This window comes from Martes martes (assembly GCF_963455335.1).
Source record: "Martes martes genome assembly, chromosome: 16".
Classification (NCBI taxonomy): domain Eukaryota; kingdom Metazoa; phylum Chordata; class Mammalia; order Carnivora; family Mustelidae; genus Martes; species Martes martes.
Window position 1 is genome coordinate 61466503 of NC_137904.1, and position 24648 is coordinate 61491150.

Here is a 24648-nt window from a genome sequence, read left to right on the forward strand (position 1 = left end):
TGTCCTGCGGATACACACGGAGGATTTTGCTGTAGGCAAAACCTTCAGTTAAAATGGAATAAATAAGACCATTAAAAAGGTTTGGCTTTTTAAAAAGGTTTGGCTTTTTAAAAAGTTTGGCTCCCCCATATATCAATAAAAAAGAGTACATTTAAAATCTGTATTAGTGCACTCAAATAAAAACTAAAAAAAATTCTCTTTCTAATACGGACCCTCTGATGAGCCCGTAAGACAGGCAGAAGCATCTCTTCTGAGCAGTCGCTGTCGCTGTGTGGCTCGAGGCCACAGGGCCCGCTTTTGAAAAAGGACCTCGTCTGTGACCCTCCTGTAGCATCCCCAGAGTTTGGGAGAGTAGCTTCTAATCAGTGCTCATGAAATGAGGCATTCTGAGAAGTAGGATGCTTGGCTATCTGAGAAGAAGGCCTCTGGAGGAAGCGTCACCAGATAAATGCCTCTCGGTTTCGAATATGTTTTCGAATATTTCGAATATGAAAACGTAGTTACTGCTGCAGCTCCGGTTCTGCTCTGTCCCTCCGGAAGCCGGTGCGCAGCCCAGCATGGTAATAGGTGCGCCTTAGGTGTAAAGGCCACTGGTGTGGACAGAAGCCCATCCCATTACTGTTAAGTCAGTGTGTAGAGTGCCAGGCACACAGCAGGCACTCAGATCTTGTCAGTGCCGTGTCGGGCTTTTCTCTTCGCACACCCAGTTACGATTGGCCGCTGTCTGACCACACCTTCCTTCCCAGCGAGGACTGCCTGTCACGCTTCGGCTGACACACTGGCTGGATACGGTGCAGGTAGCGTCCATGGGACAAACTAGAGCTGACTTCTTACCTCACGAGAGAAGGAACTCCATCCACGGACTTGGCCGTCTGGAGTGTCTAGGCTGGGCATCGTTGGTCAGGTGGAACCTCTTGCCGTCAGGTGTGTTTCCCGGCGCTAGAACCGCTTTGTGTCCGTTTTTGTGCTGATCTTCGGGGTGCCTACCACACAGGTACTTTGTGTTCTCCGTTCTGATAGATAAAGTGTGTTTAGAATTGAATGAAAAGTACATATTCCAGTGACATTTCATTGTTACTGTTATTTTAGTCCTAACACTGTGTTTGTTCAGTTGGAGAAGGGAGGCAAGCATTCCTGGACCCCGGGCCACAGAAACACGTGGTCAAAAGCAATAGCGTTTGAAGGGCCAGTTAAAAAATGTTAATATCACTTTTAAATGCAAGATAGAATTTTTTTCTGCCCCGTGAAGCCTATCTCCAAAAGAACCTCTTTGAAATGAACAAAAAGCTTACGAAAATTCATACCAGCAATAAACATTAAATGATGGTGATTATTTTGATCGTATGTACTTACAATTATTTTCTATCTACTGGAAGTATTTGCTTTGAATCAAAATTAGCTGTTATGCCTCAAGGTTATAGCATCTCTTCTAGGGCCTTTCAAGTATCCCGCGGTGCACGCGTTCTGATGTGTGTGTATGTTCGGCTTTATCGGTAAATTATATTCTTGCCAGAGATCCACTTAAAATGGAAATGTTGTCGGGGAGATAGTCTTTGAGACACTAGTCCACTGTCTTCCTGGTGTTGGCATCACTGAAATTCCTTTCTTGTTTCACCACTAAATAACAAAGCAAAACAAAACCCAAAAAACCAAGGAAATAATGTTCTCTTCATTTGGGGGTAAGCAGTTATTCGTCCATTTCTAAAATTTTGAAACATGCAGCTTGCAGATCATTTGCCTTGTGTATAGACATACCCTAGACATTTCCATTGCTTTAACAGGAATTGAAAACTCTTATATTATACATTACATTTAGATGTTATATATAAATTGTAATTATATATGAATTACAAAATTTGATTAACTATAATTACCATGGTCTTAATATGTATTCTTAGTTTTGACTTACTTAAATCATTTGTCATATTGCCTTTCAAAAAGATGGAAAGATAAGGATGACAAATTTTAAATGAGTGTGTTATTTAATTACCCACAATAAATCAGTATTTTTATAGCTGATTGATCTTTAGCAACACCTAAATTATTTTATCTTCCTAAAACATCCATAATTTTTGTCAGCTCTGTTAATTTCCCTGATTTAATTTTGTCCCTTAAATTTATAAAATGATTTTTCCCGATATACATTATTGTTTTCTGTGTAATTATAGGGAATATTATAGTTAGCAGTTGCTGACAATAATTGATTAGGGCTAATTTTCCTGTTATTGGCAATGATTTACATAACATATTGTTCAGCATGGAGCTTATAATTTAAAATGATTCATAGATCGCATGGTCTTTTGCCATTAATATTACTGCATTTTGTTAGAATAAAGAGCATCAGGGGAGCTGATTCCATATTATTTTTAGTCAGAAAAGTAACAAATTTCATAACTGATGGTAATACACATATTGCAACCAAATTATTTAAAATTTACGGTTAACTGTTTATGCTCTCTATTCTTTAGTTAGTTTTTAAAATGTTTGCGTTTCCATCTCTGAGAAACTGTATCGGTATGAAAATTACAACTGATGTGAGCTGTCAATATAGTTATCAGTAGGTTCAAGCAAGCTTACAGGCAGAAGCAAAGTGAAGTATGGATTGATTTGGGAAAATGAAGTTTATGTATGTAATGTAAAATATTTCTCTTGCTAAAGTGTAAAGATACTGGCCAGATGCTTCTCGTTGCCTGGCTCCCTGACCTCCCCGTGCATGTCAAGAGCAATGCCATGACCTTCCAGACTCCACTGCACACCCTCGTCAGGTGCCAGCCCTGGGGTCAGGATGTTCTGGCCACAGCACTGGGCAGACGAGGGAAGGAAGTGTTCCCAGGACCCTTGCAGTCCGCCTGCCCAATCCTCTAGGCTCTCCCTGTCCTTTAAGACCGATGCCTCCCTCTGCTCCTTCTCAGCTCACCAGGTGCTGCCTGAGAACCGTCTGGATTTCCTGTCACTGCTTTTCTGTACATGTTTCATCTGCTGTCTTCTCGTGTCTTTGCCCAGATATGTGTCTTTGATGGTCGATCAAAGATAAGCCAGAATGATTTTCAGTATATATTTGTAACTTGTAAGTTTTTCTTATAAGAGAATAATGTAACATAAAATTTCTTCTAGATTACATGTAATACTAGAAGTGTAAGAGCTACTTCTTAAATACGAGTTTTAAACTCTTCTTTTAAACCCTGTTATGTTGCAGATACTATGAATTCAGTCGTCTTCAATGTTTAAGGGGCTCTCGATTTTGAGTGGGTACCAGTCAGGAGTGAAAACACTGGAAATTTATAAGCTAAACAAATCTAATCAGATGTGATACTGCCTCCTTCCTACTTTCCCCCGAAGCCATCCTAAAGACAGATCATCTCAAAATTATTTTGAACTTGAAACGACCATTTCCATTTCTCATCTGTTTCATTCTTACTGTGTTCTCTCGGTCGGTGCCCATTTCAGTCTCAGCGGGCTGGGGAGAGATGCCTAACGTCCACTCAAAGGCTGAGAGCTCCTGGGGAGAGCCGTCCTCTCCCTCCGCCCTGGTTGACAACGGCACTGCAGCGTGGGGCAAGCCGCCCAGCAGCGGCAGCGGATGGGGGGACCCGCCTGCGGAGCCGCCAGTGACGTTTGGGAGAGCCAGTGCCCCCGCCGCCGCCCCAGCCCTGTGCAAACCAGGTAAGTCCGATTCAGGGCTTGACAAGTGGGTCAGGGTATTTTCTTGAGAGGTATACTTCCTGTCGAATTTTAAGAATTCAAAGTTTAGGACAATTTCCTCATTTTATTTGTACTTTAAGACTAACATATTTGCTGTGTCTGGTATATGGACACAGAGGAGCTCCTAACGGAAGCCCATGCTCTGCTTTAAAAAAAAAAAAATTGGCTACCAAAATCCAAACCACACCATGTGTGTGCCGGCTACCCAGAGTAGCACCCACGCCGCAACGGCGTCCTCTTGCCTGCCCTCTGCTCGCTGCTTCCCTGAGCGGCTGGATGAAAGAAGGATGTCGAGGGCGGCTGGATGAAAGACAGGCCAGTGTCCCTGTCCCTTCCTGAGACCTCCAGTCCTTCCCAGCGGTTGGCCCTTGCTGCCTCGCTTGTGTCTTGTGAGCACAGTTCTGCTCTCGGTGCTCCAGGCTGACGCTTTTTCTCCTCTTGTCTCGTCTTCTCTCGTCTCCTCTCGTCTCTTCTCTCTCTCTCTTTCTCTCTCTCTTGAAGAAAAGGAAGCAAACAGGTTGCATTGTCCTCCCATTCTCTGGAAACGTAAGAAGTACACCTGCGAAACGTCCTTTCTCACAGATGTCCGCATTGCGTTCACCGAGTGGAACTCTGTGACACGTGAATTTGACAGTGCGATGCGTAGGACATTAGCGTGAACCTACGATTGCGATTTAATAATGAGATCGGTTGTTAACATGGCTGTAAAAGCTTCATATTCTCTTTGGACAGCCTTAAATGCCTTAGATCTTAAAATGCAACTGTTCGTTTTATATTTTTGCTGTTGCATTTTGCATTAGTTTTGTGTCTGTTACTTTGCTAACACTGGATTGTGTGTTCTGTATATCTACCATTCTGCTGGATGGTTTATTCCATTCATACAAATCTAAATGATAAGGAGGTGCTTACCATTTGTTGTTGCAAATCTAAAGGATAAGGAGCTGCTCAGGTTGACATGCCATCTGGAGGGGGAGTATATTTGTTTTCATAATTTGAACTTGGAGGCACTAGGCTTGTGTGCCTTGAAGAAGCATCGTGTCTTCACGGTCTTACGAGGTCCCGCTGACCGGCCTAGCACTTAGTCTTAGCCCTCTTCACCTTCTCCCAGGAAGTGCAAATCTGGGGTAACTTTCGTACCCAAAATCACTTTGTATCTTCAAAAAGTAGAAAAAACAATATCCTGAAATCAAAACTCAGTAGCCAGGTTGTGGCCCCATCTGCCCAAGACCTCAGCTGTCTCCATCCTGCTGTTCTCAGAGTGTCTCCTGGGAGCTTGACAGAAGCAGACTGTCGGGCCCAGCCGCAGATCTGTGCGTTTCTCGTGATCCCCAGGTGACTCGCGGCCGGTCATATCGGAGGAGCGCGAGTCCGCATACTGCTGCAGGTGTGGGCCACGTGGTAATCAAAAACCACGTGGGGGACGGTGATATTTTTCAGGACTCGGCATTTTACTGGCCATTTCATACCATGCAGACACTGTAGCCTCCTCCTGTGACCCCCAGGATTTATTATTAAAAAGTCCATGCTTCCGAATCACCTCCAGCGGGTTAAGGGATTTTGTAACAGCCCAGATGACAAATAGTTGGAGTTTGAAGAAAAAAATAGACACGTGTTTGCGTATCTATTCTATAAGGCGTTCGAGAAATTCAGTTCTTAGGTCCTGGGGAAACGAAGTAGTAAAAAGGTAGATTACATTACACCCCTTTTGTCCCACCTCCCCCTAAATGTTCTCTTACAGCATTTACTTTAGGAAAGGTGAGTTTGGTGAGTTCATGTTTGCTCTCTTTCTAGCTTCAAAATCTATGCAAGAAGGCTGGGGCAGTGGTGGGGACGACATGAACCTTGGCACCAGTCAGTGGGAAGATGAAGAAGGGGGCATGTGGAATAATGCTGCTTCCCAAGAAAGCACCTCCTCCTGCAGTTCCTGGGGGAACGCCCCCAAAAAAGGACTCCCAAAGGTGTGTGCAACACTAAAGAAAAGAGACTCTAAAAATCAGTGGTGCTTAAAAACACGTTCGGGGTAGTGGTGCTATTCTAGTTAACGATGACGGGTAGACCAGGAGTTCTCGAAGTGCTCTGGGTCCTTCTGGAAGACCCCAAGATTTTGTCAGGGGTCTTGCCTGAGCGAAGGCTGGCATTTTCCAGAGACTGCCTGGCATTGCCGTCGTAGCATACCAAAGGCAGAGACAGATGTGAGAATCCAGCTGCTTCTAAGAAGCCAGACAGTAAAGAGATTTGCAAACATGTACAACAGTGTCACTCTTCTCACAGAAAGTTTTTCTTTTAGAAAACGTAGTTTTCCATTTAATAAAGTATGTTATTGGTGTTAACATAGAATGGGTTTGTTATTGTAATTTTTAAACAAATTAGTAAGTATTTTTAAATTTCTCAGTTTTAATTTCTAATAACAGTAAATATTGATAAAAACAACCCATATAACCAGAATTTCTTTAGAATCCTCAAATCTTTAAGAGAGGGTAATGAGGTTGGTCCTCAGACCGTTAAGTCTGAAACTCCTGAGGTAGACCATTAAGTTGTCTTGTAGCCAACAGGCGGCTGCCTGGAAAAAATTAAGTGAGATCCACAACTCTTATATGCACCAAGATAAAATCCAAGTAGATCACAAATTTAAGTATGATAAATAAAAAATATAAAAATGGGGATGGATTTTAAAAACCGTCTTGGGAGTGGGAATGACCTTTCTAGCTAGGACTAAAATCTAAAATCATCAAATGGAAGACTTAAAAACTTCAGTAGATACACATGAAAACTGTGCACGACAGAAAATATCAAGAAGTCAAAAGACAAATAACAAGCTGGAAAAAAATATTAGCGTCCTAACATGGAGAGGGCTGATCTCCTGAATATATAAAGAAAGGTCCTAGAAACTGATTTTTAAAAAAATCAATTAGTAACCCACTAGAAAAAGGTGCAAAGAATATAAACAGACGGTCCCTGGAGAGGGAATGCAGACAGCTCGTACACAGACGAAGGGTGTTCATTCAGCCTGACTTCCGGGAAGGGAGTTCAGTTTAAAACAACAGTGCGAGGGGCGCCTGCGGGGCTCGGTCGGTTCAGTGTCCGACTCTTGATTGCAGTTCGGGTCCCGATCCCAGGGTCATGGGAACCAGCCCCATGTCAGGCTCTGCGCTCGGTGTGGAATCCGCTTGTCCCTCTCCCTCTGCTCTTCTCCCCTCCCCCCACACCGCCTCTCAAAGAAATAAATAAGATCTTTTTAAAAAATAAAGCAACACTGAAGATGCCAGCTTTCGTCTCTCAGACCAGCGGAAATCCGCACGTCTCATACACAGGCCGTGCTGACAGAGCTGTGAGAAAACCAGCACCGCCGTCCGCTGCTGGTCAGGATGGGAATCAGCGTAAGCCGCACGGAGGGCAGCTTGGCGCCCTCTGTTTGCAGATCCGTCGGGCGCGTGGGTGTGGCGCTTCCACTGGTCTTGGGTGCAGCAGATGGCGTTTGTACACAACTCTCTGTTGCAGCGTGTTTGCAGTCAAATAATATGATTTAAATGTGCACCAGTGGGGTGACTAGTTAGATGACAGCACGTCCACGCTGGGGAGAGCCAAACAGATTTTTGAACAGAAATTCTGTATATATTCTTACGGAAAGATCCCCAAAGTATATTGTTAAATGAAAAGGCAAGGTCCAGAAAAATGTGTGCAGTACACACCTCCTTTGGTGGTAGGGAAGAGGAGTGTGCGTGTGTGCACGTGTGCGAAGGGGGATTTCCTCTTGGCGAGAGCAGGAACTAAGCGGATGGAGGCGGGGGTAGGAAGAAGATGCTTTGGTGTGTGCCCTTTTCCTACTTCCAGATCCTGTGAAGGTTTTGTCTGTTCAAAAAAACTAACTTAACAAAGCGTTCAGTTAGCAGTAAGCAGAACCCAGAAACTAAAATCAGAGCTCTCTTCATTACGAATAGAAATTATTACAGACATCAAAAAGGAGTCTTTAACAATCGGACTGACAAATACTCCAATTAATGATGGGACCAGAAATACCAAATTGGTAAATTAAAATATTGTGTCATCTTGGCAGCTCTGGCCCTGGCAGTGTAGCCGTGACTCCCATAGCTTCCGGGTAAGTGGCTTCCTCCAGGAAAGTGCCTGCTCACTTCACATCACCCCATACACTCCATCCGCTAGTTAACGGCAGGCTCAGCTCTGTGAAGAATGATTTTAGAGGAGGATGTTTTTCCTGCTATATTAACGCGTGGTTGGAATCTTCGTGGTTGTGAGACTGGGAGGGAAATTGCTGGAAAATGGTTCACATCCCCACTTGGGCCTCCTGCACTGCCCTGCTCTCCCCTCCTCCACCCTGCGCTTGCTCTCTCCTTTTCTCCCCATCTTGCCCCGCCCCGATGTTTGCCCATTTACTTTCTTCCCTACCCTACAGGCTGCAGGCAGTGAGAATAGAAATTATTACAGACATCAAAAAGGAGTCTTTAAAATTAACTTTAAAGTTAATTTTTAAAGTTAATTTTTAAAGTCTTTAAAATTAAAAGGAGTCAGTAAAATTAACGGGCTTGTTGTGCCTTTCATCGTGTTGCCTTTTCGTTCTGATGGAACAAACGCCCTGCATTTTGTCATCTCTCACAGTAAAGCTAATAGAAGGGCAGAAGACATAAAATTTTCTATAAACTTCACATAATATTAGCATAGGGCTGTGTTCAGAGGAGCCCTTAAGATTATTTGATAATGGAAGTGGCACTTATTTGTGATAAACTAAATTCTCGGGGGAAGAAAAATAATTCTCTTGCTTTTTTTTTTTTTTTTTCAAGATTATATTTCAGAGAGAGAGAGCAAGAGAATGTGCAGTCATGAGTAGGGGAGGTCAGAGGGAGAAGCAGGCTCCCCACGGAGCAGGGAGGCTGTGTGGGGCTCAATCCCCTGGGATCATGACCTGAGCTGAAGGCAGATGCTTAACCCACTGAGCCACCCAGAAACGCCAATTCTCTTGGTTTTTTAAGGTCTATAAATTAGGGATGCCTGGGTGGCTCATTCCGTTAGCGTCTGCCTTCAGCGTGGGTCATGATCTCAGGGTCCTGAGACTGAGTCCCATGTCGGGCTCCCTGCTCGGTGGGAAGCCTGCTTCTCCTTCAGCCTTCCAGTCCCCCTGCTTATGTGAGCACACACTCTCTCTCTCTCTCCGACAAATAAATAAAATCTTTAAAAAATAAGGTCCATAAATTACACACACATGCCAACTTGCAAATGCACCTGAAGCATTCCATAGTACTAGCCATGAAACAGAGTCAGGGACTTTCTGGTACACAGCATTAGTCAACATGAAGATTTTCTAACTTTTAAATCACTGGGAATTTTAGGCATCGCCCATTTCTAGAAATGCATTAAAATGTGACCCATACTTCTTTCTAGGGCATGAAAACGTCTGGCAAGCAGGATGAGGCCTGGATCATGAGCCGGCTGATGAAACAACTCACAGACATGGGCTTCCCGGTGACTGGTGTCTTATTTTACTGCTCCCCTCCATGTGTGCTGCCATGAGTGGCCCTGATTGTGTCCTGCCCACGTTTGTCGTGCGTAACGAAGATTTTTGAGGGAGGAGAATGTTCAGACAACTTAACTCGTAAATTCCTCTTTCACACGAGCCCTTCTGGTTAGGGATCATTGCTTTCAACCACAGCAAGGGTCCACACCGTTTCTGTCAAGTAAGGTGTGAGAGCCTCTTCTGGAAGAAAACAGGCTGGGTCATGGTTCTTTTCATTGGCTTAGCCAGTGACATTCTTTCTTTTAATTTATAACTAAATGTGAATTTTCGTTAGTTCATGCAGCAACTTGACAGATGACAAGAGAACACTTGGTATAAAGCTCTGTGTCCAGAAAAAGACTCCTCACCCAGCCTGTTGAGTTCCTGAGTCTCAGGGCCCGGGTCGGGAGAGTTCATGTCGCAGGATGGCCCTCTGAAAGTGTGTCGCGATGTGCTCAGTTCCTGAGATCAAATACCAGGGGTCAGATAGTGTGGATGTCACCTGCGTTTGTTAGTCTTGCCTTCGGAAGTCTTCTCTCCAGATCACTGCTCAAACGACTATTTATCTTTTGATTACTGTGGATGTCCCTAAAGAAGGAGTCCAGAGTGGCCCAGTCTAGAAACCATACACTTCATAGCATGCCCAGGTCCTCTGACATGGGGCAGGGCACAGGCCCAGGAGTGGCCCAGCCTCTTCCTGTGTGAGACACTGGAGGCCTGCCCAGGAGTCCCCATTTCTGCTATGGTGCTTGCACACACTGACACACATCTGTCCCATCACAGGGGGGTATCCAAATGAATCTACTCGTTTTGTTTTGATCTGTCTTTACATTTCTTGGTGAAGAGTAGTTGACAGCAAAGCCCAGAGTCCGTGAAGGAGAGAACGAAGCTCTGTGCTCCAGCTCCTACAGTAGCTTTTCCGAAACTGTCCTGGTGGAGATGTCACCCTTGCTGAATGGTTGCTGCTTACATAGAGTCGATGATAAGATTCCACGGTTACTGTATTTAAGGTGTTAAATGCAAATTCTTTAAAAGTCAGTTCAGTACATAGTCGTCTTCTAAGTGCCTTTTACTTCGAAGACCTCTGTCTCTAGCCTCAACAGTAAGAGAAGTATTTCCAGTTCCAAAACCTAGTAAGATAGGTTAATATTAGGTCAACAATAATCATTTCTCTAAGTTAGTAGGGATCGAACTCTTTGCTAGCTTTTTTGTTATCATAAAAGCATCGTCCTAACTAAAGCCCTCTTTGCCTGCACAGAGAGAGCCGGCCGAAGAGGCCTTGAAGAGCAACAACATGAATCTCGACCAGGCCATGAGTAAGTAGCGCGACACACGCTTAGAGCGCGCTTGTTCTGAAAGGTTCCGCTGGGTGGAGTTTGGGTTTCCAGAAGCATTTCAGTGTAGTCTTGGGTTAACGGGGAAAACCGCGCTGGGTAGACAGGACCAGGCTTCGGCAAAGGCGCAACCGCGCGCCGTGCGCTGGCCGTGCAGCAGCCTCTGCGGACGGGCGGCCTCGGGACGGATGGCTGGACCCCGCGTGGAGGCGTGTTTGCTGCTTTCATTTTTACTCTAGTACTTCAGCAAACAGAAGAGTTTTTTCCCTCCGTTCCGAGGGGAGGTCCTAGTGACATTCTCAGAGAAGAGCTCTAGGACCACAGGCCACAGACTTCATCTGACAATGACTAAGCCCGTTCTTCACGCCTGGCCCCAGAACGGGCCCCCTCGGGGACCAGCGGAGAGACGCCCGCGCCTGCGGAGCGCAGCCTCTGTGCGCGAGATGAGATTGACCTCAACGACAAGCAGCCCTCCCTCGTTCTGGAGCTGCTTTAATAGTAGTAGTAACTGAAGGCGATAAAAGTTGGGATTGGAAAACTATCACTGTGTTTTAGAACGGTATAATAAACTCTTAAATGCAGCGTAAAGGTTACAGGAAAAGAGGATTAAACATAACTGTGGCTGCTACAACTTGGGAACAAAATCTCAGCAGAAAGAGAGATCATTTGTGACGTCAAAAATGTAACGGGAAAAGCAAAGCCAAGGAGGAGAGATTGCTGTCAACAGGAAAAGGACTGTTCTCCGTGAGCCGCTTACGGTCGACCTCGTGACCACGAAGCAAACACCCGGGACAGACACACAAAACGGGGAGGCAGAGAGTGGAAAACCACCAGTACACAGAGGCAGACCGGAACGGAAGGAAAAACAGTGAAAAGACAGAATAACCGGAAGGCAGAGGGTAGAAGCGGCGGCGGCGAGTCCTCATATGTCAGTCATCTCTCTCTCTCTCGTTTCTTAAGACTTACTTGTTTATTTCAGAGAGAGCCCGAGCATGAGCAGAAGGGGCAGAGAGAGGTGGAGAGAGGGAATCTCCAGCAGACTCCACATTGAGCACGGAGCCACACGTGGGCCTCAGTCCCCGACCCTGAGACGACAAGCTGAGCCGAACGCAAGAGTCGCCCGCGTCACCGGCCGCACCACCCGGGCGCCCTGGCGGTGATCTCTCTTAACGGCGGTGCGCTAACTCACAGGCAGAAGGCACAGAGCGACGGGCAATGGGGTGGATTAAAGCCACAAGTCCTGACTCTGTGCTGCGTGTCAGACTCCTTCAGCTCTGAGACACACACAGGCTCACGTGGAAAGGAAAATGATATTCCAGGCAAACAAAAAGAAGGCGGCAAGCACAGCTGGACTTGATACCAGACCAAAGAGATTTCAAGCCAAAATGGGTCAGAGGCAGAGAAGGTGATTATATCACAAAAGGGGTCAATACATCAAGACGATGTAATGGTTGTAAAAATACATCCATTCTCCGCAGCCGACCGCCAAAGTGCAGTGAGTGAGGAATAACCGACCGTAAGGGAGAAGTAGACAGGACAGTATTGGAGGGGATGCCGGCTGCTGGCTGTCAGCTGTCAAGGGGAGTGAGATCATCAGACTGAAAATCAACAAGGAAAAATTGAATTGAACCACACTTTAAAGCAGATCCTCCCATCCCACCCCAGCAGAACACACACGTTTTCCAAGCACACGTGGAACACTCTCCAGGATAGATACCCCCCCCCCTTTTTTAAGGTTTTATTTTCAAGTAATCTTTACACTGAAGGTGGGACTCGAACTCAGTGCCCTTCCAGGATAGATCCCAATAGGCCATAAAACTAACCTTAGTTTTGGGGGGTCTGAGTGCCTCAGTCAGTTAGGCTGTGAGCCCAGGGTCCTGGGATTAAGCCCTGTGTTGGGCTCCCTGCTCAGCGTGGAGTCTGCTTCTCCCTCTCCCTCTGCCACCCCCCTGCTTGTGCGCCGTCTCTCTTAAGTAAGTAAATAGTCTTTTAAAAAAGAGAGAGATTGAGTCAGTAAATCAAAACACAGAGAACTCCAGGACCAGAAGACTCACTGGCAGAAATTCTACCAAATACTAAAGAAGAACTAACACTAGTCCTTCTCAGACTCTTCCAAAATATCAAGAAGGGGACACTTCCAGACTCATTCTACAAGGCCAGCATTCCTCTGATGCCAAAACCAGGTGAGGATACCACGGGAAAACTACTGACCTGATCAGTAGATGCAGAAACTCTCCGCAAAGTATTCGCAAGCTGAATTCAACGACACGTGAGTAGGATTATATTCCATGACCAAGTGGGATTTGTACCAGGGGTGCAAGGCGACTTCAACATACACAAATCAAGAGTAACACATCTTGTCAATAAGATGAAAGAAAAAAATCGTGATCATCTCAATAGAGAAGAAATATTTGACAAAATACAGCATCCTTTCATGATTTAAAAAAAAAAAACCCTTAGCAGACTGGGTATAGAAAGGACGTACCTCAGCATAATAAAGGGCATACACAAACCCACAGCTAACATTAGAGGAATTGAATGTGTTTCCCCTAAGATCAGGAACAAGGCAAGGATGCCCATTCTCTCCACTCCTGTTCAGTATAGTACCAGAAGTCCTAGCCGGGACAATCAGGCAGGACAAAGAAAAAGGAAAAAGGTATCCGTGTTGGAAAGGAAAGTCAAGTTCTCATTATTTGCTGATGATATGATCCTATGTATAGAAAATTCCAAACGATCAATCAAAAAAGGTAGAGTTGACAATTTCAGTAAACTGGCAGGATACAAAAATCAGCATCCGGAAATCAGTTGCATTCCTTTACAGTAATGATGAAGCATTGGAAAAGAAGGAAAACCATACAATTCATAATAGCATTAAAAACAATAAAATACTTAGGAATAAATTTAACCAAGGAAGTAAGAGATCTGCACAGTGAAAACAGCAGGACTTTGCTGAAAGAAATTGGAGAAGACACAAGCAAATGGAAGGGCATCTCATGTTCATGGATCAAAAAGCTAATAGTGTAAAGACAGTTATGTTACCCAAGGGCATCTGTAGGTTAATTGCAATCCCCATCAAAAAACCAAAGCAATTCACAGAAGTAGAAGAAACAATTCCTAAAATGTGTGTGGAACCACAAAATAGTCCTGAGAAAGAACAGAGTTGGCCGTGTCACGCTTCTGGATTTCAGGCTATACTACAGAGCCATAATAATCGAAACAGTGTGCTACTAGAACAAAAATAGACGCATCTGGGCCCCCAGCTGGCTCTGTCAGTTGAGCATGTGACTTGATCTCAGGGTCATGAGTTCGAGGCCCATGTTGGGCCTAGAGCATACCTTAAAAAAAAAAAAGAATGGGGCGCCTGGGTGGCTCAGTGGGTTGATGCCTCTGCCTTCGGCTCAGGTCATGATCTCAGGGTCCTGGAATCGAGCCCCGCATCAGGCTCTCTGCTCAGCAGGGAGCCTTTTAAAAATTAAAAAAAAAAAGAAGAAGAAGAAAAATTAGACTCATCAACCAGTGGGTCAGAACGGAGCCCAGAATTGAACCCCAGCAGCTACAGTCAACATAACGCTCGGCAAAGGATCCAAGAATACTCAATGGGGAAAGGATGGTGTATCTGACACGCGGTTCTGGGAAGAGTGGAGAAACGTGCAGAACAATGAAACTAGACCCCTGTTTCACAGCACAAAAATTAGCTCGTAATGGAGCAAAGGTTTAAACAAAAGATCTGATACCATAAAACTCCTAGAAAAAGAACTTAAAGAAGAGGCCTGTCAATATGGGTCTTAACAATGATTTGGCGGGGCATGACGTCAAAAGCACAAACGACAAAAGAAAAATCAACAACTGTGGCTACATCAGACTCAAAAGTTGCCACACAGTAAAAGAAACAAGCCTAAAGAATGGGAGAAAAATTTTCAAGCCATATATTGGATAAGGGGTTAATATCCAAAATATATAAAGAACTCAGTCAACTGAAACCAAAAAAGTATCGTTTTTAAAATGGGTAGAATAACTAAACAGACATTTCTGCAAAGCGGAGATCGGATGGCCAACAGACAGGAAAAGGTGCTGAGCATCCCTCACCATCGGGGAAATGCAGATCAGAACCACAGTAAGACCTCACCTCACCCCTGTCGGAATGGCTTTCATCAGGAAGACAAGGACGGATGCTGGTGGGGATGTCGTGAAAAGGGAGCCCTGTGTACTGTCAGGACTGTAGATCTGTCCGACTGGTATGGAAAACCATATAGAGGTTCCTCAAAAAATGAAAAGTAGACTCACCGTACGGCCCATCAATTCCGGTTCTGGGTGTATATGCGAAGGATGAAAACGGGATCTTTTTTTTTTTTTTTTAAGATTTTATTTATTTATTTGACAGAGATCACAGGTAAGCAGAGAGGGGGGGGAGTAGGCTCCCTGCTGAGCAGAGAGCCCGATGCGGGGCTCGATCCCAGGACCCTGGGATCATGACCTGAGCCGAAGGCAGAGGCTTTAACCCACTGAGCCACCCAGGCGCCCTGGGATCTTTTTTTTTAAGTTGTTTTTTTTTTGACAGAGACTCAGGGAACACAAGCAGGGGTGGGCGGTGGGAGAGGGAGGAGCAGGCTTCCCACTGAGCAGGGAGCCCCGGGGGCTCCACCCCAGGATCCTGGGATCATGACCTGAGCCAAAGGCAAGATGCTTAACGACTGAGCCACCCAGGCGCCCCTGAAAACAGGATCTGGACAGGATATCTATACTTCCGCATTCATCGCAGCATTACTCGTAATAGCCAAGGTGTGGAAACAGCCCAAATGCCCATCAGCAGATGAATGGGCGAGAAAGATGTGGTTCATGGACACAGTGGAATATATTCAGCTGTGAGAAAGGAGGGTTTCCTGCCATCTACAGCAACATGGGCAGACCTTAAGCACTTGATGCTGAGTGAGCGAAGTCAGACAAAAATACTTCATGATCTCACTTAACACGTGGCGTCTATCCAAGTTCAACCTGTAGAGCACAGACAGCGAACGGTGGTTACTGGGTAGTGGGGCTGAGGGAATGAGCCGTGTAACAAGCGGAGGTAGGCCACGGAGATCCCGCGCACAGTGGGCTGAATGCAGTCGTGTTGTAATTACATAACCTGCTAAATATGGCTCTATGGCCATCAGATACATCAATGTATCAGAGTTTCATATATACCTGAAGCTTACACAGTGGTGTGCATCAGATTTATTCAGTTAAAAGTAAATAAAATAATAATGATGTTAAATAGTCACATGTAAAATGCGGCTGGTTCCCCAGGAAGTACAGGGTCGGGCTCCTGCAAGCCTCTGGCCACAGCATTTTTATTGACCAGTCAGTACATAACCTCACTTGATGTGTGTTTCCATCTAAAGACGCTTTACTTAATATAAGTTTCTCACAAATAACAGTATGCCATATTTCTTTCTTTATAGTAAAACATTAGCTTGGAAAGATTCAGCATTTTCCCGACCCCGGGTCATGTGACCGTGAATCTCTGGCCATCTACTCTCACGCTAATGCCATCTGCCACACTTTCTTAAAATTACACTGTCTTGAGGCATGTGGGTGGCTCAGTCCGTTAAGCATCTAATTCTTCATCCCAGCTCAGGTCTTGATCTCAGGGTCGTGAGTCAAGCCCCACATTGGGCTCCATGCTGGGCGTGGTCCTGACTTAAAAAGTCAGCATCTTGTCATCCAAAAAGTTAGGCACTCTTCCCATCCTTTCCATAGCTTCGGTGCACACTTAGATATTACTGAGCACCCTCACATACAGATTGGTGACTCTTCTCTTCCTTTAGCTGGAGGCCCCATGTCGTGGACTTGCTCACATTGAACTTGAACAAGCAGCATGCCACTCGTGCCTGAACAACACGTACCTAACCTGTGTTTTCTCCGTCAGGCACAACACTGCCTTCCTGCACTCAGGAACGCAAGAGAGCCCATTAGCACTACACTTGGGGTCCATTTTAAACACTGAAGTCACCAACAAGAAGCACAGAAACGTGGAACTGAATAGACCACAGAGGGACGCTTGTCCCTGTAGGAGAGCTCAGTAAGAAGCCAGCATCTCGTTTGGCCTGAGTTAGGAATGTGTGCGTCGGGCAAACATTTTTCACCACCCTGTGCGTGTCCACAAAAGTGCACGATTACTGTTTTGGGGCTACAGGTAAATTTAGCCAGCCTGTGCATTCACGAGCACGGAATCCATGAATGATGAGAACCAACTTTGTAATCCGCCTGCGGGTGCGGAAATGTGTGGTACAAGCTGCTAGGACAGAAATGACAATCCATGTGAGCTGGAAGAAATTACTGTAACTTGTTAGAAGTGTAAAATAGCGCAAAGTCAAAGATAGCCACGCCAAACCAGTCACTAGCCTGAGAGCCGCTGAGGACAAAAACCTTGCCCGTTTGCACGGTATTGCGTCCCCAGTATCTGGAGGAGCCCTTGGAGCTCATGGGGGTGCGGGAAATGGGAACCGCGGGCCGCGAGGGCAGGAGCAGGACGGGGAAGGCTGCGTGAAGAAGGGGGTGCATCCCCGTGGGGAGGGAGGCAGGCCCCAAGGGGCAGAGAGGCAGGTGTGATTGGAGTGGGCAGGGCAGGAGCGGGGGCGAGAGCAGGGCCCGGTCATAGACCGTGGGGGTCACAGGAGCAAAACCATGGCCTCCCTGTTTTCCACGGGGTTGAGAGGCTCAGCCTGGTGCCCGTCTTGTGCTCGGCACTCCTGACTGACGCTCCTGGGGCATTTAGATGTAAACGTTGCTTCCGTTTGCTCCAGGCGCCCTGCTGGAAAAGAAGGTGGACGTGGACAAGCGTGGACTGGGAGTGACCGACTACAATGGAGTGGTCACCAAAGCCCTTGGCTGCCGCCCACCAGTCTCCAAAGACTCTTCCGGGGACCGCCCCACCTTTCTCGACAAGGTATGGATTTAGGGGGTGTTTTGTTTGTTCGTTTTTAACAAGAGGTATTTTTCATTTTAACTGTGTCCTTAATGCAAGCTGGATTAAATATTTGCCTGACTATAATATTTAAGTGGCTACTCACTTTTTAAAAATATGTATGAATGTTTAGCTCAGAAGAAATAGTGTTGTACTTCACACAATGTGACTAGGGGTAAAAAAATACAGAAACCGAAAACATTTTCACTTTAGTGGGTGAACTTGGCTGGGTTATCTGCTTCCATGTGTCCAATAACAAGGGTCATCAAATTTCTGTTTTATTGTCTTATTTTATAAGACATTGGAAATAATGTGTGACATGTTTAATCTGAGGGAAAGAAACAGGAAGTGGTTGGGCGCAGGCACCTGTGTCTGGCCGGCACAGCTCGGCCGCTGCAGAGCGCGTGCGGATGTCTGTTGGAAGCCCCTGGCGGGGTGGGGGGGGGGGGCGGCTCACGTGTCCGGACACTAGTTTGGTCCTTTCAAGATTGTCATGTAGTGACGTCCCTGCTCCAGATGGGTGTGCCTTCAAAAGGAACGGGAGAATAGGATCCCGTGAAATTCAGTCAAAATGTTGAACCTTGAAAATAAAACTGAAGCAAGAAACGGCAGGTTTAGAAACAAAGCTGGAAGAAAGGCTCACAACAAAACAGAAAGTCTCACAGGAGAGAGCTCTAGCCCTTCGTCTCTGCTCACAGAGAAATGGGGTCCCTTGCTACACTTCACAGCAGAAAGCTGTGGCTAGGGACGGCCTGGAGGGAGGGTCAGGTCCTGCCCTGCCTCCCTGCTGTGCTTCCAGTCATGTCCAAGATGCTTAGTGAAATTCCAATTTACTTTGGTATCTTGTGTTTTTATTTGTGAAGTATGGGACCCTGACTTATTTCCTTATCTTTAAAATGTAGAATAATACCCCCCAAAAAAGAAAAATGTAGAATACTGCACACTGGTTGTGAAGTAAGAGGAGACAGATTTGCAAAGGGCCTGACATATAATGTGACCTTAATAATGTACAGGAGAGTTAGTAAGATCTGTCTGCTCTACGACTTACCCTATTACTGGATTAAACCATGTGAAATCGCTATTGGTAGGTCAAAAACAGCTGGATGTCAGCAGAATGTAACCCAGTGCACCCCTAGAGCCTTGGTACTGAAAGAAAGGAGACTGTTTATTTGAAAATGGTTGTGAAGTGTTGCCCAGATAAGACTTTTGCTAATGTTTCCGGGCTTCTCCTGAGCCCTGTCCCTGGGCGGGGTCGGCGGGGTCTGAGCACGTTGTAGGCTAACATACGTGTTTATAAAGTGGTTGTTAGAACAAGAGCCGCATCTTAATCCTGTTTCTCTTTTTCTTTTCCCCTCTTCCTTTGGCACATGTTCTCCATTCTCTTGTTATCCACTCTTTTTTGATCTTTTACTTCTTCTTCCATCCATACCCCTTTATATGTTCTTGGGAAACTGCTTTGTGCTTTGTCTGCGGATGGACGCCGCACACAGCTCACCCTTTCTTTCTCCAATCAGGACGGCGGCCTAGTGGAAGAGCCCACGACTTCACCGTTTTTGCCTTCACCAAGCCTGAAGCTCCCCCTTTCAAACAGTGCACTCCCTAATCAGGCCCTGGGTGGGATTGCCTCAGGGCTGGGCATGCAAAACTTGAATTCTTCTAGACAGGTAAGGCTTGGACAGAGAGCTGGCGCAATCTCGGTTTCGCCTGCCTCTAACAGATGTGTTTGGGACGTGCACTTTGATTTTTAACTAATGCCTGTACTTTAAAATACAGTCGAATATGTTAAGGTAGCTGAGATGCTAGAAGTGTGCTGTACAGGTACTGAGAGTTGAATCTGGTTCTTGAAATTGAACCGTGTTAGAGGAAGTGGATCCGGGTGACGCCATCCTTCTCCTGGCCGTCCAAACCTTGCATACACTGGTCTTTGAGGAAACACCACATGCTCACCCTGCTCCCTGAAATAAAGGTGACATCTCAGTGGTTTCCAGAGAGCCACACTGACATTATCCCTTCTCTGACGCTCAGGGGAGGTGAGAGTCCCCGTAAGGCATCACAGAAGGGAGGACTGTAAGTATGTATTGGCCGCTGCTCCATGGCCCTTGTGTCTCCCAGTCCCCCAGAGGATGGGACCTGCAGGCCAATGGTGCCTTTCCCGTCTGGGGGACGTCCTTTCCGTGGATTTCCTTGCACATGAGGCTGACACTCTCCCATCTCTGAAACATCTCTCCAAGGCGCCACTGTGATGATCGGAGTGGCCCGATGGTACGCGTGTGCGCCTGTCGTCCCAGGGTAGCAGCGGCACCCCAGCCCGCGGCCTCCCGGTGCTAGCGCCGGTGGTAGTTCAGTGCCGCGCCCGCTTAACGGGGCTCCTGCCGTCGGACAGCGAACAGGCCAGCGAGTGCGGGGAACGAGCCCACCTAGTGGCTCTTCTGCTCAGCGTCCCGCAGGGCTCTTACGCCCGCAGAGCACGACGGGCCCCGAAAATGCATTGATTACATTTAACACGAAGGTAGCAACCTGGGTTTACCCATTTGTTCAGCTTCTGCTTCGGTGGAAGTTGTATTGCTGTTTCCTGTTTGAATGTTGCTGTCTCCAGGTTAGTAGTCCCCACCCCTTACCGCTCGGCACCCCACCACGGTGTCCTGCGGGAAGAGCGGTGAAGCCAGTAGCGATGCGTTGCTCTTGTTTGGTGCGCCCTGGGGTGATGCTTTCTTCGGATGTGATGGCCTTGTCCGGGGCCCCCTCGGACTGACTCCATCGCATGGCTTCTGTGATTTATACACACAGTCCGCCTTCGTGCGCAGCCGCTGTGCACGGCAGCATGCACCGTGAGTGCACTTCGGTGGAAGTCGACAGTGGAAGGAAGTAGGGACAGTCTTGCTGTCCCGTGCAGGCCAGCAAAGCCCCCTGCGGGGCTCCCGTCTCGCCTGGCCCCCGACCGACCCGGCTCCTCCCATGTCCCCGCAGATCCCGAGTGGCAATCTGGGCATGTTCGGCAGTAGCGGAGCAGCACAAGCCAGGACCATGCAACAGCCGCCGCAGCCCCCCGTGCAGCCTCTGAGCTCCTCCCAGCCCAGCCTCCGTGCTCAAGTGCCTCCGTTTCTATCCCCTCAGGTGGGCCCCGTAGCCATGCATGCTGATGCAGGTGCCACCGATGGCCGGTGGCGTCGGTGCCGCGGTGACATCACTTGTAACACGAGGGCGAGTTCACCCACCCCCAAGCCCAGTCATCTCAGCCCGTCCGCAGGGGGCATCTGCAGGACGGCCCCTTGGAGCGGCTCAGTGTCCGCCGCCCATAGGCAGCCGGGTCCCTGGGGGGAAGGATGCGCCTCCCATGCTGCCGTGGTGCGGTTTTTGTCCAGGTCTTAGAATTATTCAGGTGAACCCGATGAATTGCCCTAGCTGGGAGAGGAACGTGACAAGCCGAAGTATTGCTTAGCCCAGAAGGGAGCACATAGGAGCTCTCGGCCTGAAGAACGCTTCAGGAGCCGCCTGCATGTGGTGATAGGTCATAGTATAAATTAATATAACTTATTATATTAATTTGGCTGCTCAGTTAAATTCATTACTTAGTATTAGACTATTTTTGCCCATAGAGGTTCTTTAAAAAAAAAAAAAAAGGTTTCAAACAGAAAAGGAGAAGGATATCTTGTTTGGCATAGTTCTTAAAGCATATGGATTTTTTTTCATGTTAATATTGTTTACTTTTAGAACATTCCCTAATTTTACACTTTGGACTGAGTTTTTCCTTATAGTGTTTCAGTCCTCATCCCTTATAAAAATTCAGTAATAGAGACTGATGATAAGTTACAGAATTAGCTGGAAGTAGTTGACCCTCCACAGCTGGTTGACCCCAGACCTGTGCGCTGAGCTGAGGCGGCTGGGATGTAGGTGAAGTAATTGTCCAGTTCATTCGTCAGGATACAGGGTGAGCTGCTGTACCCCAGGCCCCAGAGTACAGAGGCTTCCACAAGCTAGGCGTTTGCTTCCCTGGGTGGCCGTGCGGGGGGCAGCTGCTCAGGGCTGTGGGGCGCCCCTGCCGCAGCCCTTCCCGATTGCTGGGCGCTACACAGAACACTTCCACTTGCGTCCCACCGCCCAAGCCTGGGGACACAGCCAGCCCAGCCTGAGGGGCAGAAGGAGAGCCGGGCCTGGGTGATGGGCAGCGGGCTTCCCACACTCAGAGTGCGTGTCACCCTCATGCCCCCGACGTTACCTGCGCTATGACACAGCGTGCTTTCTTTAAATGACTTGCCTGCTTAAATAAATCTATTCTTAAAACTTTACATATACATCAGAAGTAGAAAAATCACATTTTTCTGGTTAACACATTAGACAACTGTTACAGTAAAAGGTGCCCATCCACATTCTACCTAAAATCATCCTGCATCCGGGTTGTGATAAGCATACACGGCACGTGGTAGAAAGCACTGGAATCTCCAAACCGTCCCCGGACTGTTCCGGCGCAGTGAATTGCAGTTGAAGGGGCTCCCTGAGTGCGCGGGCGGCTTGATGGGCCAGGGCAGGGCTGGCAGAGGGGCCTAGACCCCTTCTCCGAGGCCCCACATTCACTCTTTCCCATCCTGAAATTAGGCCACTTACTTCACGGTGACAGGAGGTGAGCTCTGTCAGCGATAGGCTCACCCAGAGCCCTGTATCTTACCTCGGGACCAGAATATTCAGGGGGGCGAGGCTCTTTCTCTCCATCCGTCCTTATTTTCCACAGAAGCACGTTAACTACTAGTGGTCAAAAGCCCATGAGTATTTTAATGGGTTTTGAAGTTCATTCTGAAGACAAGCTTAACTGTCAGTAATTCATCAGTTCCGCATCTTGAAAACTGCCTGGATGGGTGGCCATTTGGACGGGGACACGGTGCCTGACACTTTGTGTTGTGTCTGACAGGTTCAAGCACAGCTTTTGCAGTTTGCAGCAAAAAACATTGGTCTCAACCCTGCACTATTGACCTCGCCAATCAATCCTCAGCATATGACGATGTTGAACCAGCTCTATCAGCTGCAGCTGGTAAGCGGACGCTTCAGCTTCTAGAACCGCGGAGGACTGCACGCTGCCGTTCACGTGGCGGGCAGTGGCCTAGCCGCCAACTGACAAAAGTACTTCACATCTCGCGTTCTTCCTGGCAGGAAATGTCACTGAGACTTCCATAAATTTGTTTAGACTATTAAAAAAATTAGGCAGTTTTGTACTCAAGGGTGTTTTCCCTCAGCTTTGTGAATTCTCTGGCCCCTTCACAGAGTGTCCCAGAGCTCACCAGGAAGCGTGTCCTTCAGCTCAGGGTCTCAGCTAGCCTTTCCGACCCAGAGCTTCCCATCAGGACCCCAGAATACAGAAACTCATTTGAGGGACAGTTTTCTAAATTCTTCAAGGGTGGGACACACAAAGACTGTTCTGGAAGCATGAAAGAGAAATTACTTCATTACATACAGTAGATGCCTTAGAGGTTAGGGCTTGATTCTTTCTCACAGTCCCTGTGGGGAAGGCTGGTGTAGCCTAATAGTTCTTGAAAGTTTTACAGTTTAACTTAACTTAAATTTTTAATTTTCAAGAACCTTACTGCTCTTAACATAAAACGCCGTGTCACTGTACCATCCATCTCTAGATGAGTCCTGGATTCATAGACACTGAAGGACCTTTCTGTAATATGCTGACACGTGCTATCTTTCGAAGTCTTGTTCAACAACTTCACCTCCTTGAAAAGGACCAGGAATTGGGGTGCCTGGGTGGCTCAGTAGGTTAAGCATCTGCCTTTGGCCCAGGTCATGATCCCAGACTCCCGGAATCGAGTCCCGCATCAGGCTCCCAGCTCCACGGGGAGTCTTCTTCTCCCTCTGACCTTCTCCCCTCTCATGCTCTCTCTCTCAAATAAATAAATAAAAATCTTTTAAAAATAAGGAGAAAAAAGAAAAAAGGACCAGGAATCATTAAGGAAGGAAAGCGCCTCTGATAGACTAAAGCCTTGATGCCAAAGCCGTCCTTCCAGGAGAGCCCAGGCCCTGTCAGTCCTATAACCCGCACTGGCTGTTAGGCTCCGTCTAACCAGTCCGAAGGGCCGGTTTTCAGTAAGTAGAGCCCCAAGCCCTGCTCACCGCTAGCAGCCCGGCGGTGGCGTTGGAGCCTGGCCTGCGCCTCTCGCTTCAGCCTTGTTGGCGCTCTTGAGAGCGGCTGCCGGGCCACTTGTGTGCGCCACGGTGGCGGTGTGGAAAGATGGCAGAGAAGGCAGGAAGATCTTGAATCGTGTTAAATAGGTTCTGTTTTACAAACGGTGCTTACTGTTTTTTATTTTTATTTTCAAAATAATGGGCAAAATGAAATTTTGGTGCATCCTGAGGTTGAGTTTTAGGGCCTTCAAGGATTCACTTAAGTAGAGTATTTTATTCCTCTATAACTTACAGATTAACGAGGCATTTCTAATAGTACAGTCTCTACCTTTATATGGATCCTGTTTTAATAAATCCGCTTGCTAAACATGTCCCCAAAAATCCATGTCATGGGGTGCCTGGGTGGCTCAGTGGTTTAAGCTGCCTTCAGCTCAGGTCATGGTCTCAGGGACCTGGGATCGAGCCCCACATCAGGTTCTCTGCTCGGCGGGGAGCCTGCTCTGCCTGCCTCTCTGCCTGCTTGTGATCTCTGTCTGTCAAATAAATAAATCTTTAAAAAAAAAAAATCCATGTCCTAAGAAAACAGGGTATGATAGGCAGCCAGCATTTTGAAGCGATCGGATGATGGAACTTGTGCATGGCTGGGTGGGAGGTGCTCACGCCTCCTTGAGCCAGCTTGGCAGGTGGGGCCAGGGCCTGTGATGGGGGTGCACAGGCCAGGTTTCAGGCCGCCTGTGGGGGAGCATCACGTGGCCCCCAGCGCTCGAGCCTTGAGCATGTTGTTCTGATTGTCTGGAGTGGCGAGTCGCTGCTCTTCTACCAGCCTCTGAGCCATTCTGGACAACTTTCATCCAGGTCACTGTAAGAATCAGTAGTTTTTCATTGTTGCATCACTTCTTTTTACTTTTAGCTTATAAGATTTGGGCAGAAGGATTTTGATATCTTCGTTAACTGAAAAATATTTGCTGGGGCGCCTGGGTGGCTCAGTCATTAAGTGCCTGCCTTCAGCTAATGTCATGATCCCAGGGTCCTGGGATCAAGCC

The 24648-nt window shown here is 47.1% G+C and overlaps 1 protein-coding gene across 4 annotated transcripts in view; it reads left to right on the forward strand.

Moving 5' to 3' along the window:
• Positions 1-24648, forward strand: part of TNRC6C (trinucleotide repeat containing adaptor 6C) — a 142524-nt gene that overhangs the window by 99200 nt on the left and 18676 nt on the right. For 3 of the 4 annotated variants that reach the window (XR_013968157.1, XR_013968158.1, XM_080826379.1), the window contains 8 exons: positions 3448-3663; positions 5494-5660; positions 9097-9177; positions 10467-10524; positions 17328-17470; positions 19003-19152; positions 20456-20602; positions 22392-22511. Coding sequence is in view for 2 of the 4 variants with exons in the window: in XM_080826379.1 (XP_080682505.1) it covers positions 3448-3663; positions 5494-5660; positions 9097-9177; positions 10467-10524; positions 17328-17470; positions 19003-19152; positions 20456-20602; positions 22392-22511 (1082 nt within the window). In the remaining 2 variants the exon portion in view is untranslated. Of the gene's footprint in view, positions 1-3447; positions 3664-5493; positions 5661-9096; positions 9178-10466; positions 10525-17327; positions 17471-18978; positions 19153-20455; positions 20603-22391; positions 22512-24648 lie in introns of all 4 variants that reach the window. The other variant, XM_080826380.1, reaches the window with a different exon arrangement.